Source organism: Pogona vitticeps, chromosome 2 (genome assembly GCF_051106095.1).
Source record: "Pogona vitticeps strain Pit_001003342236 chromosome 2, PviZW2.1, whole genome shotgun sequence".
In the NCBI taxonomy this organism is placed as follows: Eukaryota; Metazoa; Chordata; class Lepidosauria; order Squamata; family Agamidae; genus Pogona; species Pogona vitticeps.
The window spans coordinates 78,287,634-78,299,659 of record NC_135784.1 but is presented as its reverse complement, the minus strand read 5'-3'; the positions used below and the strand labels follow the sequence as shown (position 1 = coordinate 78,299,659).

At 41.9% G+C, this 12,026-nt stretch overlaps 1 protein-coding gene across 1 annotated transcript; it reads left to right on the top strand.

Moving 5' to 3' along the window:
- The first annotated feature begins 815 nt into the window (after positions 1-815).
- LOC110084469 (kelch-like protein 6) lies at positions 816-10,253 on the top strand. Its single transcript, XM_072988884.2, has 4 exons — positions 816-1,799; positions 2,369-2,447; positions 5,115-5,342; positions 7,038-10,253. Exons 1-4 carry the CDS (start codon positions 1,715-1,717, stop codon positions 8,485-8,487), a joined length of 1,842 nt encoding a protein of 613 aa, XP_072844985.2. The 5' UTR covers positions 816-1,714; the 3' UTR covers positions 8,488-10,253.
- Positions 10,254-12,026: the final 1,773 nt, after the last annotated feature.

Genomic DNA, 12,026 nt, shown 5'->3' with positions numbered 1-12,026 from the left:
TGCTACTGCCCTTTCTCATATGGAGAATAGAGGTCACATACAGCTGAGCATTAAAAGATCCAAAAGACACCTTCTTGTACAATGAGGACTGAACATTACTGTTTACATCTGGAATCTTGAGTTGCCAGTGACATTTGGAAATGGACCTTTTTTTTTACTAAGGAGATGCTCCTGAAGAATTTTGACTTTACTCACAAGTTACAGTTCAGCATTCCCCATCCCAACAAAACCCACCTTTCCCACATTATCTCCATTTGTCACATTGTCCCAAGCATCCATTGTTAGTACCATGGCAACCCACTCTTATGGCCTCCAGAACCCACTGGAGAGATATTGATCTGTCACATGGATATTAATACCTTATTCTTGAACTGTGCTATTGTTCTCTGCCATCAAGTTGCCTCTGACCTATGGGGACCCTATGAACGTTTGACCTCCAAAACACTACAGCAACATAAACTACAGGATGTCCCTTTTTCTGGAACTTAGAATGGTAAGTATCCTTCAATTTGTTTTTGTTTTTTGTTTTTTTTCAAATAGATCCCCACTGGTAAAGGAAAAAACTTCCAAAAACCTCTACACATGAAAAAGGAAATGGTTGTGCTCTTAACTGCTCGGTGGTCAGGTGTCCAACTGATCCAGAAGACTTTCAGAGTGCCCTTTTTACCCAACTGTCCTACCACTATGTAAATAAGAAATGGAGATTGTAGCATATTATCAGGTCATTGGCTACTATGTGTTCACTTCAGACAAACTGTTGTGGTCATAATACAGGGCAGCAGGAGGGGAGGGAGCCCAGCTATCCACAAGGGTTCAATTTCTCCTGGTACTCTTCATTTCAGAATTTGGCCACAATGACCTAATTGCCTTGTTTCACCAAATGCCAGCAGCCAAACACTGAACCTCATTGTCTGCTTTCCTTACATGAAACCATCTCATACTATGTCATATAGCATTGGAGCCTATAGGTCTTAGTTTTTCTTTGAGTGCTTTTGAAGGGGGGGGGGTTGCTTCTTTGCCAAGATTTTTATTATTCTGGGTCCTATAACAACAACCCAAAGTAGCTACTAAACAATAAATCCTTCCCTCAGGGAGAGGCACCCTCTTGAATTATGCTCTTCAGTGAAAGAGACTGCATGTCCCTTTCAAGGTTGGTTGAAGAAAATGATAGGAAGACAAGGCTGGGTTTCTGAAACTCTCAGATTTTTAAGTGTTACCATACGGGACATTGCTTACCTAAGTTGCCGTATACCAGGTAAAACCATTTGTCCCTCCAGCTTGCTAGTTTTTATTTTCATCGGCTGCAGCTGTCAAGGGTATCAGACAGCCCCCCACCATTGCCTGTTATCTCTAATCCTGTTAACTGGATTGAATCCTGGACCTCAAGGTTACTCATAACAGTATGTATTATTATTAACAATAAGGTTATTATTACTGGATGAATTATAAGATGAGGCTACAGTAAAAATCCTCCAGGTTTCCAATGTATTATATAACAATGGGGATTAAGACAGCAACGTATCTATGAGGGTATATTTGGCCTCAGGCTGGTGTGTCCTGAGCCTCTGCATCATCAGTATTCTAACTCACATCTGGCTGCCAGCAATATCTTATTACCAGTTGTAAGCTCTCTCTTCTTCTCTAGAAATGACAGGTTGGTGGGTTTTCAGAAAACAATTCTTTTTCTAGAGATTCCTGAAGCTGTAGATGCATTATGGATACCAAAAAGAATCGGGACAATTGTGGAGAGAATGATACAGATGTGAGGCCCAATTCTCTGGCACATTACACAACTCAAGGTAAGTGTATTGCAGAAGGTTGGAGTCTTCCTCATTATACATCATCTAATAACTAGAAGTCACATGCTCTCATTGTGGTGTAGTCAACATTCTCTCGCTCCATGAGGAATGTTCTGTGTTCCAGAGCAGTGGTTCCCAGCCTTGGGTAACCCAGTTGTTCTTGGACTGCAACTCCCAGAAACCCCAGCCAGCACAGCTAGTGGTGAAATTTTCTGTGAACTGCAATCCAAGAACACTTGGGCTACCCAAGGTTGGGAACCACTGTTCTAGAGGGATATAGAAGTGGTTGAGAGGTTGGTACCCTTACTCGATGCCTGGATTTGTGCCCTAAGTGTAGATGGATCCCTTCAACTGACCTTACTCATCACAGCAGAACAAAGTTTGAAAAAACGCAGATCCACTGCATTTCCAAAACTTAATATGTCTGAAATATGCTGGAGACAGGAAGTCCAACAGTATCCTTTTGCTTTTCTAAGATGACCATTGAACAGGCCTATAGAACAGTTCTCTATGCTGTTTTCAGTCACAAGCTAACATACCAATTTGGTTGTGCCTCCCCATTCTTACAGGGTTAAGACAGCTCTATGAGACGCAACAGCTGTGTGATGTCACTCTGGTGGCAGATGGAAGGCATTTCCCTTGTCACAGGTGAGTTTCTGGCTCTTGCTAGTCTCATAGCCTGTTCATGGCTATTGGCTTGACAAGCCATGGAATGTGATTACTGTAGTTGGCAGAAAGCAGACACTTCGCCTGCAGAGGTGAAGCTCCCTAATTACACACAGAGTACACACCTCAGCACTGAGCTCCAGTTCTGCGGAAGTAGCATAACTTGTGTAATAACTTTTCTCACAATAAAACTTGCCATATCATTCTCCTAATAAAGTTGCCCTGGGTCCTTTTTAAGGAAAATGGTGGAGTAAAAATATTTGAAATAAATAAATATGCCAATACTTCCAGTTCTTACACTAGTCACATGCTTGCAAAAGCTTAGGTGTTGCCATTAATGTCTGATGCGAGCTCAATTTAGAAAAAAAATTGGTTAGATTAGCAGAAATTCTACTCCTAGTAATACTAGCTGAAGTTTATACAAATTACATTTTATAATTAAGGGTTTATAGAGGTTTATAAAATTGTGCGTACTGTAGAGAAAGTAGAATTTTTTTCTGTCTCTCTCTTTCTGCCTCATAATTCTGGAATTTAGGATTGCTCAATAAAACTGACTGGCAGAAGATTAAAGACAGAATAAAGCACTTCTTCATGCAACACATAATTAATTTATGGATTTATTTGCCACCCAATATGGTGATTACCACAAAGTTAGATGGCATTAAAAGTGGATTAGACAAATTCTTGGGGAATAAGACAATCAATGCCTATTGGCTGGGTTTATCAAACTGAAAATTACAAGCTCTGGACAGAAGTGGCTAGGAACAGCATTAGGACAGAAGATTGGACCAAAATTTATTTATTTATTTATTTATTTATTTATTTATTTATTTATTTATTTATTTATTTATTTATTCCAATGTAATGCAATTGGTGGGAAGCTTTTTGATGAACTGTTACATGTCAAGACGTTAATGTAAGCATTTGCTGTTACACACAAAGTCATGCAACTCTGTGTATAACAGCGTTATTACGAATTGCATGATCCCAGGAGGTATAAGTAAGAGGATTTGGCCCGTTATTCATTACAAGTCAGATTTATATCCCACCTTTGCTCCAATGACCTAAGGACAGCTTAGATTATTCCTCGTGATAGCTCAGTGGTTTAGGCCACTGGTTCTTAACCTTGGGTTACTCAGGAGTTTCGGACTGCAACTCCCAGAAGCCTTCACCACCAGCTGTCCTGACTGGGGTTTCTGGGAGTTGCAGTTCAAAAGCATCCGAGTAACAAAGGTTAAGAACCACTGGTTTAGGCATTTGGCTGCAGAGCCAGAGGTTGGGAGTTCGATTCCCCACTGTGCCTCCTTCAGGGGATTTAGACTTAATGATCCATAGGGTCCCTTCCAGTTATCCAGTTCTAAGATGGTGGTGATGGTGGTGATAATTATCTTCACAACAATCCTGCAAGGTTAGGTCGGGCTGAGAAAGTTTGATTGGGCCAGTGCCTCCCAATGGCTGAAATCCAGTAGTACGGTGCAACTAGTGTACACCCATTAAATCAGTGGGATGGCGAGTCAACACCTAGGTAAGCACCATAATTCAGTGGGCCTACTTCAGTTGTGACTTACTACTGGATTTTAGCCAATGAGTTACATGATGCACTGGAATTTGGGATTCCCAAGACCAAACACTAAACACAACCCCACTACGGCTCATGATGGAAACATCTAGCTATCTGCTGTAGAGACGAAACTATACAGTTACAGCGACCTTATCAGTATGCTCTAGCAATGCTTTTCTTGATTCTCCTAAATGTGTAAATATATTGGTACAGATATTGAAATTAAAATGTTTGTAATGCATGCCGCACCATTGCTTCCATTTTTCAAAATCCAGTAGATTCACATTACAATGCAAAGCAAATGAACTTCTCTCCACCCCTCTTTAAGAGAGATCAAAGAACCTCAAAGGGTTAGGGTTTTCTTCTTTTTAAAATTTGACAGGATGAGCTCAAGTTATGCCTCGCCATGGGAAAGTAAGATGAGGGATGTTTTTCTGAACTGTGCAAGGCCTCCTTCACCAGGGTACTGGGCAACAACACTAGAGGTGTTGGTTGCTTGCCTTGACCAGTTTGTTATGTTTCTTACAGGCAAGGTTCATCAGATTTACCTTCACCTGTACTCTGCTACTGGGGCAGGTCATGTTGACATGATTAACCTTTTATCTGGAATTCTGTTCAACTTTTAGATCTCAAGGATGTGAACAGAACGCTGGGCGTGGGGCAGGCCCTACTGCCTACTCACTCAATCCTTGCCCCTCCTGGCTCATCAAATCTGCCAAATCGGGACACACGCCATGGCTAAGGGAGGTGATAAATGCTTCCTTAGAGGAAGGGTCTGTCATTTCCTGCTTAAGGGAAGCTGTCATTAAATCTGTTTAAAAGTAACCTGCCCTTGACTCAAAAATTTTGATTAATTATAAGTCAGTCTCAAATGCTTAACATTTTTGGCAAAGGTAGTTGAAATATCAGCCAAGGGATGCTATGCTCCCTTCAGGAGTCTGTAGTCTGGAAAGCGTATGCCAAAAGAAACATGTTAGCCTTTTAAGGACATTCATTCTTTTATTGGAAAAAGGGGGGGATACATGTAATAGATGTTATAAATAATAAGTTATGTTTTGACAGAAATGTTTTGTTGCCTCATTTTGTAGAGCGTTATTGGCATCGTTCAGTCCTTACTTCCGTGCCATGTTCACCAGACCCTTTAGAGAATACTGGGAAAAGCAAGTTGTGTTTGAGGAGATGAGCCCTTCCATCCTTCAGAGAATTCTGGAATATGTCTACACTGGGGAGTTGATGCTTACACCGGAGACTGCCCAAGATCTTTTCACAGCAGCTAGTAGGCTGGTCATCCTTCCTTTGCAGGAGATAATTGGCAGGTAAGGGGGACAGGACAGCAGAATCCTCTTTCGGAGCTGGAGTTGTTCAGGGCTAAGTGGGCGGGTGGATGGCATCTTTCAGAGATACTAAGGTGTGAGCTCTCTAAGATAAGCAATAGAGGAATTATTTAGCATTTATTCAACACATTTGAAATTGATGAAACATATTTGAGATAGCAAACAGAAGCAAGCTAACATGCTGAGTAATATCCAGTATACCAGTCTAGCACTGTAGAAAGTGCATTTGATTTTTCATTCCCATTTTTAATGTGGCAGATTTCTGCACCTTCGCCAATTCTATTTTATCAAAGAGATCAATGGGTATGTTAAAGATGAAGACATGGAGAGCTTTTCTGTAGTTTCCAGTAAAATGTCCACAAAAGAAAAATCCTCTATAGTGTGGAAGCAAAAATAAGAAAGGTCGATATGGCACCTTCAAGAAATACAAGTTTTATTTGACCTATGGCTTCATAGACTGCAGTCCATTCCATTGGATATGGAGAGTGTAGCATCCATTGGCAGTATGATGATGTGTTCCCTTCTCCCTGGTGCCCTTTCCAGCCTTTGTATAAATGTTAGCCAAGGAAGGTTATACTCCTTGCAGGAAGTAGGCTAAAATCTGTTAAAGCTTATGTCAAAAGAAACATGTTAGTCTTTAAGGTGACACAAGCCTTTTTGTTTTGCTATTTTCCACCTGAAAATAGCATGGAAAATACTCTTCCTTACTCTGATCATCGGTACGTACTACCTGTTTCACCTCTCTACAGTCATTATTCATCTGCACACAGAGTTTGAACCACCTTGCCTACCTTATTTTGTCCCAACACCCAGTATTTCCTCTCCTCTAGCTTCTGCTTTCTTCTTCTAGGTCCTCCTGAGTCCTCCTGCCCAGTGCGCCTTTCCCCTCCCCACTCCCAGCAATTCATTTGTTTTACACCGTCCTTAGATTTTTTTTAAATGTACAGTAATGCATTCTTCATCTTCTGGGAGGTAAAGCTTACTCATGGCTTACAAAGGCATTTCCCAATCTCTTTTTGAATTTTGAGGAAACCATCCCGCTTCAACTTTATTATCATCCAGCTCCTTTGAGTAAACATGCTAAATTCATAATTAAAAATTGTAAGCAAAAACAATATGTCTACAAGTCTGTTCTGACTTATGGCAAGCTTTTTTCAGGGTTTTCCAGGTGGCTCGGAAGTGGCTTACCATGTACCATGCCCATCCTCCGGGGCCATCCTGGGGACTGTGGAGGTTGCCCAAGGCCAGACAAGCTGGCTATACTCACTGGAGGCACAGTGAACTCCCATTTTCTGGCTCTGTAGTCAGATAATCTTAAACCACTGAGAAAATGTTGATACGTGACAGAAATTTGAAATTAAATGTATGTTATGAACTTTGAAAAAAAAAAACCCAACCATATTTAGGCTGATACAATTTCCCCCAATATGTAAATCACACAGACTATTCCTCCATCCCCCGGAATTTATTCCTCTCCTCCTCCACCGCCAGTATGGAAACCAACAGCTTAGAACATTCTGCCATCTGAATCATCTTGCTTTTTTAATTGTCTAGTGCAGGAATAAACAGGTCAGAGCACTAGCAAACTGACTGTTTTATTCTGGTTGATGTATGCTAGAGAGTGAGATTCCAAAGAAGTAATCCATTGATACTGATTTATTTTCTCTTTCTTGACAGATTTCTTGCTGACAGCATTTCTATGGATAGTAGCCTTGGGATTTATGCTCTGGCATATGCTCACAACTATCGTGCTTTGCTACGTGTGGCCTCACACTACATTACCTTGAACTTTGAGCCTCTTTCTGTACATGAGGCTTTCCCAGGTCTGGATCTCAGTACGGTGGACAGCATCATCTCTTCAGACAAACTTCTGGTGTCTTCTGAACTGACTGTCTACCATGCTGTGCAACACTGGGTAAGATCTCAACCAGCTGAGCATCTCTTGCTGATCAAGAGGCTGTTGAGACAGGTCCGCCTCGCCCTTCTAACCGCTGAGGAGGTTGCTACTGTTCAGCAGGATGTTATTGCAGAATATGGGCATGCTCATCTTCAGTGGGAGCAGCTGGATGGTACAGGGAGACTGCGGAAGAGCGGGGGCCTTAGACACGGCATGTATGATGACTGGATCGTAAGCTTGGGCCTCTTTGTGAGCAACATGCAAGGGGGAGTGGTTGAGCGTTTGAAAACTCACTTCCTGGGGTTCAACCTACAAATGGAAAGTTGGGAGGAGATCCCACCCTTGATGTATCTCGATTCCTCCGGCTTCTTGTCTGTGGGGCACAAGCTCTATGTCTCTGGAGGGCAGAGGCTTAATGGCTCTGTCTTGGGCAACCTGCATGAGTTTGATGCTCTTACTGGTCAGTGGATGCAGTTGCCTTCCATGTCTGTCCCCCGCCGAGAACATGGCTTCTTAGCGTGTATGCAAAAACTTTATGCTTTGGGGGGCCGGAGTGGCAGAAATGTGCTAGATTCTGCTGAAAGCTTTGATCTCATGCAGCAGTCCTGGTCTCCCATCGCCAGCCTCCCCTTCGCAGTGAGTCATTTTGCCTCTGCTACCTTGAAGAACAAGCTATATCTAATCGGAGGGTTCTCCCACACAAGAGCAAGTGGCCTTGCTCACAGGGGCATTCTGATCTATGATACCAGCTTAAACTTGTGGAATCAAGTGCCTCTCGCTTTTCAGTGTTACAAATCAACAGCTGTGACCATGGATAACGGAATCTTTGTCATTGGCGGACTGGTTGAGGAAAGTAGCCGGCGGGAGACACCTGGCACCGTCATCAGGGCTCTCATCTCTGGCACCCATAAGTGTTTTTTCCTCAGCAAGGATGGCACAGTGAGCCAAGATGTTGCTATTCCAGAGCTCCCTATTCTGGTCTTGCCACCCTGTGCGGTGCAGTGGCAGAGAAGAATCCATGTACTAGTTGGAAACACAATTTACCAGTGGAAACCTGGAGAATCCAGCTGGACTAGGAGTCGAAAAATTGCTCCCAACACAAGGGTGACATTTCTCACTGTCGTGAATGGTGTGCTGCTGCGGGTGCCAAAGAAAAGTCTGCAGCCCCTTTTACGAGAAGCTTCAGCAGCACTGACTGCCGTTTGGATAGCAGATCAACAGTCTTTTTGACACCTGCCAAACTACAATCACTTCCCGCAGACCCTCGGTGTCACCTTGTGTGCTGAATGGAGGATTACAAATCTCCCCTTGATATCATCAGCGTTGATTTCTTTAAGAATAGAATACACTAACACTGGTTGGTTCCTCCTCAATGCCTTTGAAACAGGAGATCTATGGCTGAGACAAGGGGTCTTGTTGCCAAATGAATACCATTTATACTACACCCTAGATGTCTCTTAGTGTTAAGAAAAGCCCCTCGAGAAAACTCCCATTGTTTCTGCCATTTTGCAATTCCTGTTCCCCTGACCATAGTGTTTTTTCTTACAAAATCTTATTAAGCCTCTCTCTCTTTGAAGAAATGGAACTGGCCCAGCATTTAGCCACCAATCAGTATTTTCTTTCTCCTCCTGTTCCTTTCACCCAGATCCTAGTTAAAAGAATGCTACAGGAAATCTCATTGTTCATACTCTCTCTTACACACACACACACACACACACACACACACACACACAGAGAGAGAGAGAGAGAGAGAGAGAGAGAGAGAGAGACTGGAACATGCCACTAGCATCAAGGGCAAGTATAGGGATGTATAAACTTCAATGTGGAGGCCACGTGATCCATTTCCCCGAAATTCTCAACTGATTTCTGTGAGCCATACTTGGTCAGTTCTGAGCAAGTCCTTGGTGAAAAGAAAATACACAAAAACCAAGTCTGTTTTCTGTCTGGGATCTATGATTGGAACATGCATGGGTGTGTGCTTGTGCATATGCACGGAGAGAGACAGAGATGCACAGCTAGAGGTGGACTATTCATACTCATATCTCTGTGGATGCAAATACGAACGATGGTGCCACAGAGGTCCCCCAGAACTGGCCAGTCCACTCACCATTTAGTGTGAGACACTTAGCTTTGTCACCATTGTTGGGGAGACTCCCCATCCCACCTCCGCGCTGGAGTGGTCAACTGCCTGGGGAGGCAAGGAAAGAGCTGGCCAGGCTCCTTCCACAACTGACACAACAATGACAACCTGTGGTGCCACTATTCATGTTCGTATCCCCAGGGATATGAATACGAATAGCCCATTTCTAATAAACACACCTATGTGGGCAAATACATATATGCAAATATATCTGTACAGATATACATCTAGAGACCAGCAGAGTGGGGCTGCTATCGCTCTCTCCAGGCATTTCAGCGGTATGTGTAAGTAATAACTGAGCTAATCTGAAAACTGGAGCAGGAGTTAATTATACTTGATAAATTATGCCCAACAGTGAAGCCAGCTCCCACAGTGAAGTGATAGCAGGTAGGCAACTGAGATCTACAATGGTTCAGTTCTGTCTCTTTGATTCTAAGCTTGCCTCTCTGGATCGGCTTTGACATGCTGCTTCTCTCCTCCCAGCCACTCTCCCCAACCTCTCTCACAAAGAAAACTGCCAACTGCCATGGTAGTAACCCTTAACAATGTGCCCTGAAATCTTGGTTAACAACCATAACCCCACTTGCCTGCTTCAGTAAGTGGGAACCTGCTTTCCCAGGAGACGTGCTACAATGCATCCCCAACATATTGCTCGGCTTTATGCAGCCACCTGCATAGCATAGTAATGGCCACCTGCTCACTCCCTGAGCTATATATGCAGTACACTCACATTAAGCTGCTCAGTAGAGGCCTCCATCTTTATGTTGTTGGAAAAAAGGCAAAGTAGCAACAGGGAGACCTTTGGTGTAGGGAGAGGATTAAAGTTACCAGGAATCCAACTCAAAATCCCCATGGGGTGCACAGAACTATATCTTGAAAAGCTTGAATGAAACATTACATTCTGCTGTCCTCTCCTCCTCCCCAACAACACTCTTTTAGCAAAGCAAGCAAAGGACACCAATGTGTGCATGGCTTATCTATTCAAAACATGGAATGCAAATTTTTTCTATGCAAAATTTGGGATCTTTAATTCTGACTGCGAATGAATCTCCACCTCGATGGAGCATTTCAACCAGTAGAGGTCGATATCATCATACTTTGTATGCTGGGTGATCTTAGGCTGAGGGCCATTTTTCAGATTTCCTGGCACCCCAACAATTGCACTCCCAACCGAATGTATACTATACTATTATTATTCAAAAACCCCAGGCACAGTCAATCAAAATTATAAACACATTGACAGGTATTATATAAAAGATACAAGTTTTAACTAAAAACCGAAGTATCTGTTAAATATCAGTGCAGTATATATGCTATTCCCGATATTGCCAGTTTTTGTAGCTCTGATGGTGCTATTTCTGAGATCTGCAACTGCTTATAATGCTGTGTAAAATTTCTTGATATTGTTCCCAAAGCCTCAATGACTACGGAGGCCACTGAAGTGTGTTTCATCATATCTCTGTATTTTGTTAGTTTTTCCAGTTCTTTATCTTCAACTCTAGCATTCCCTGGAATTGCAATGTCAGTTTCTTCATTCTATTACTACTGCGTCTATTACTACTGTGATATGTTCGAGGTGTCTATTGGTTTGGATCTGGAAATCCCACAAGATCTTGACTTCATCATTTTCTGACACCTTCTCTACCTCATGTTTCCATTGGTTTTTTGTGGGCTGGCAAGTTATATTTTTTGCTTCATGAGTAGTGCACTAATTTTGCCACTCTATCATGTCTAATTTTGTAATCTGTTTATACAATATTTGGACATTCACAGATTATGTATGACACAGTTTCATCTTTTTCTTGGCAGAGTTGCTGTTAGCACTAACTCCTTGGATCTTAGCTTTCATCACATTGGTTTGGTGTGTTTGTTCTTGTGCGGCAAAAATCACGTCTTTGGTTTCTTTCTTAATGGTCCCCAGTTTTAGCCATGGCTATTCTGAATCATTACCTTTCCATCAATATTTCTCAGGTATTGCCCATGTAGCAGTTTATTTTTCCAGCTGTTTAATTTGTTTTCAAATTGTTATTTCTTACATTGAGCCTTTGTTTCTGCTGCTTCTAAAATATTCTCCATTTTCACTGTCTTAAGTAATTTTTCTTTACTTGTACTAATATAATCATTTAGGTTTCTTTTCTCCTCCTCTGCTACCTGTTTTATTTGCAGTAATCCATGGCCTCCAATTTTTTGTGGCAAATATAATTTGTCCACATCACTTTTTTGATGTAGTGCATTGTGCATGTTCATTAGTTTCTGTGCTTTTGATCCAAATCTTCTAATTCATTTTGGGTCTGATGTATTATTCCAGTTGGGTCTCTAATTACTGGAAATGCCCATGTTTATGGCTTTGATTGTATTTCGCCCATTTCATTCTGATTTTAATATTTTCCACAGTATTTTAATGTATTCCCTTTCTGTCAGTTCTTTAACATTTGTGTGCAGGATGTTATCTGGTTCTAGTATTCCAAGGTGCTTATAATTTTCATCACTTGATAGTGATTTTATAATATCACAATATTTAACTCTTTTCCATCTAGTTTTTGGATCTTACCATGTTCTATAGACAGAGCTGCACATTTGTCAATTCCAAATTTTGTTTGAATAACTTCACTAAATATCCACAGTGTGT

Excerpts from the sequence above, each read along its gene's own strand:
- LOC110084469 (XM_072988884.2), top strand. The coding sequence starts at position 1,715 with ATGGATACCAAAAAGAATCGGGACAATTGTGGAGAGAATGATACAGAT. Across the intron at positions 1,800-2,368 it reads GGCACATTACACAACTCAAG|GGTTAAGACAGCTCTATGAG; the intron begins GTAAGTGTATTG and ends CCATTCTTACAG. Across the intron at positions 2,448-5,114 it reads AGGCATTTCCCTTGTCACAG|AGCGTTATTGGCATCGTTCA; the intron begins GTGAGTTTCTGG and ends CTCATTTTGTAG.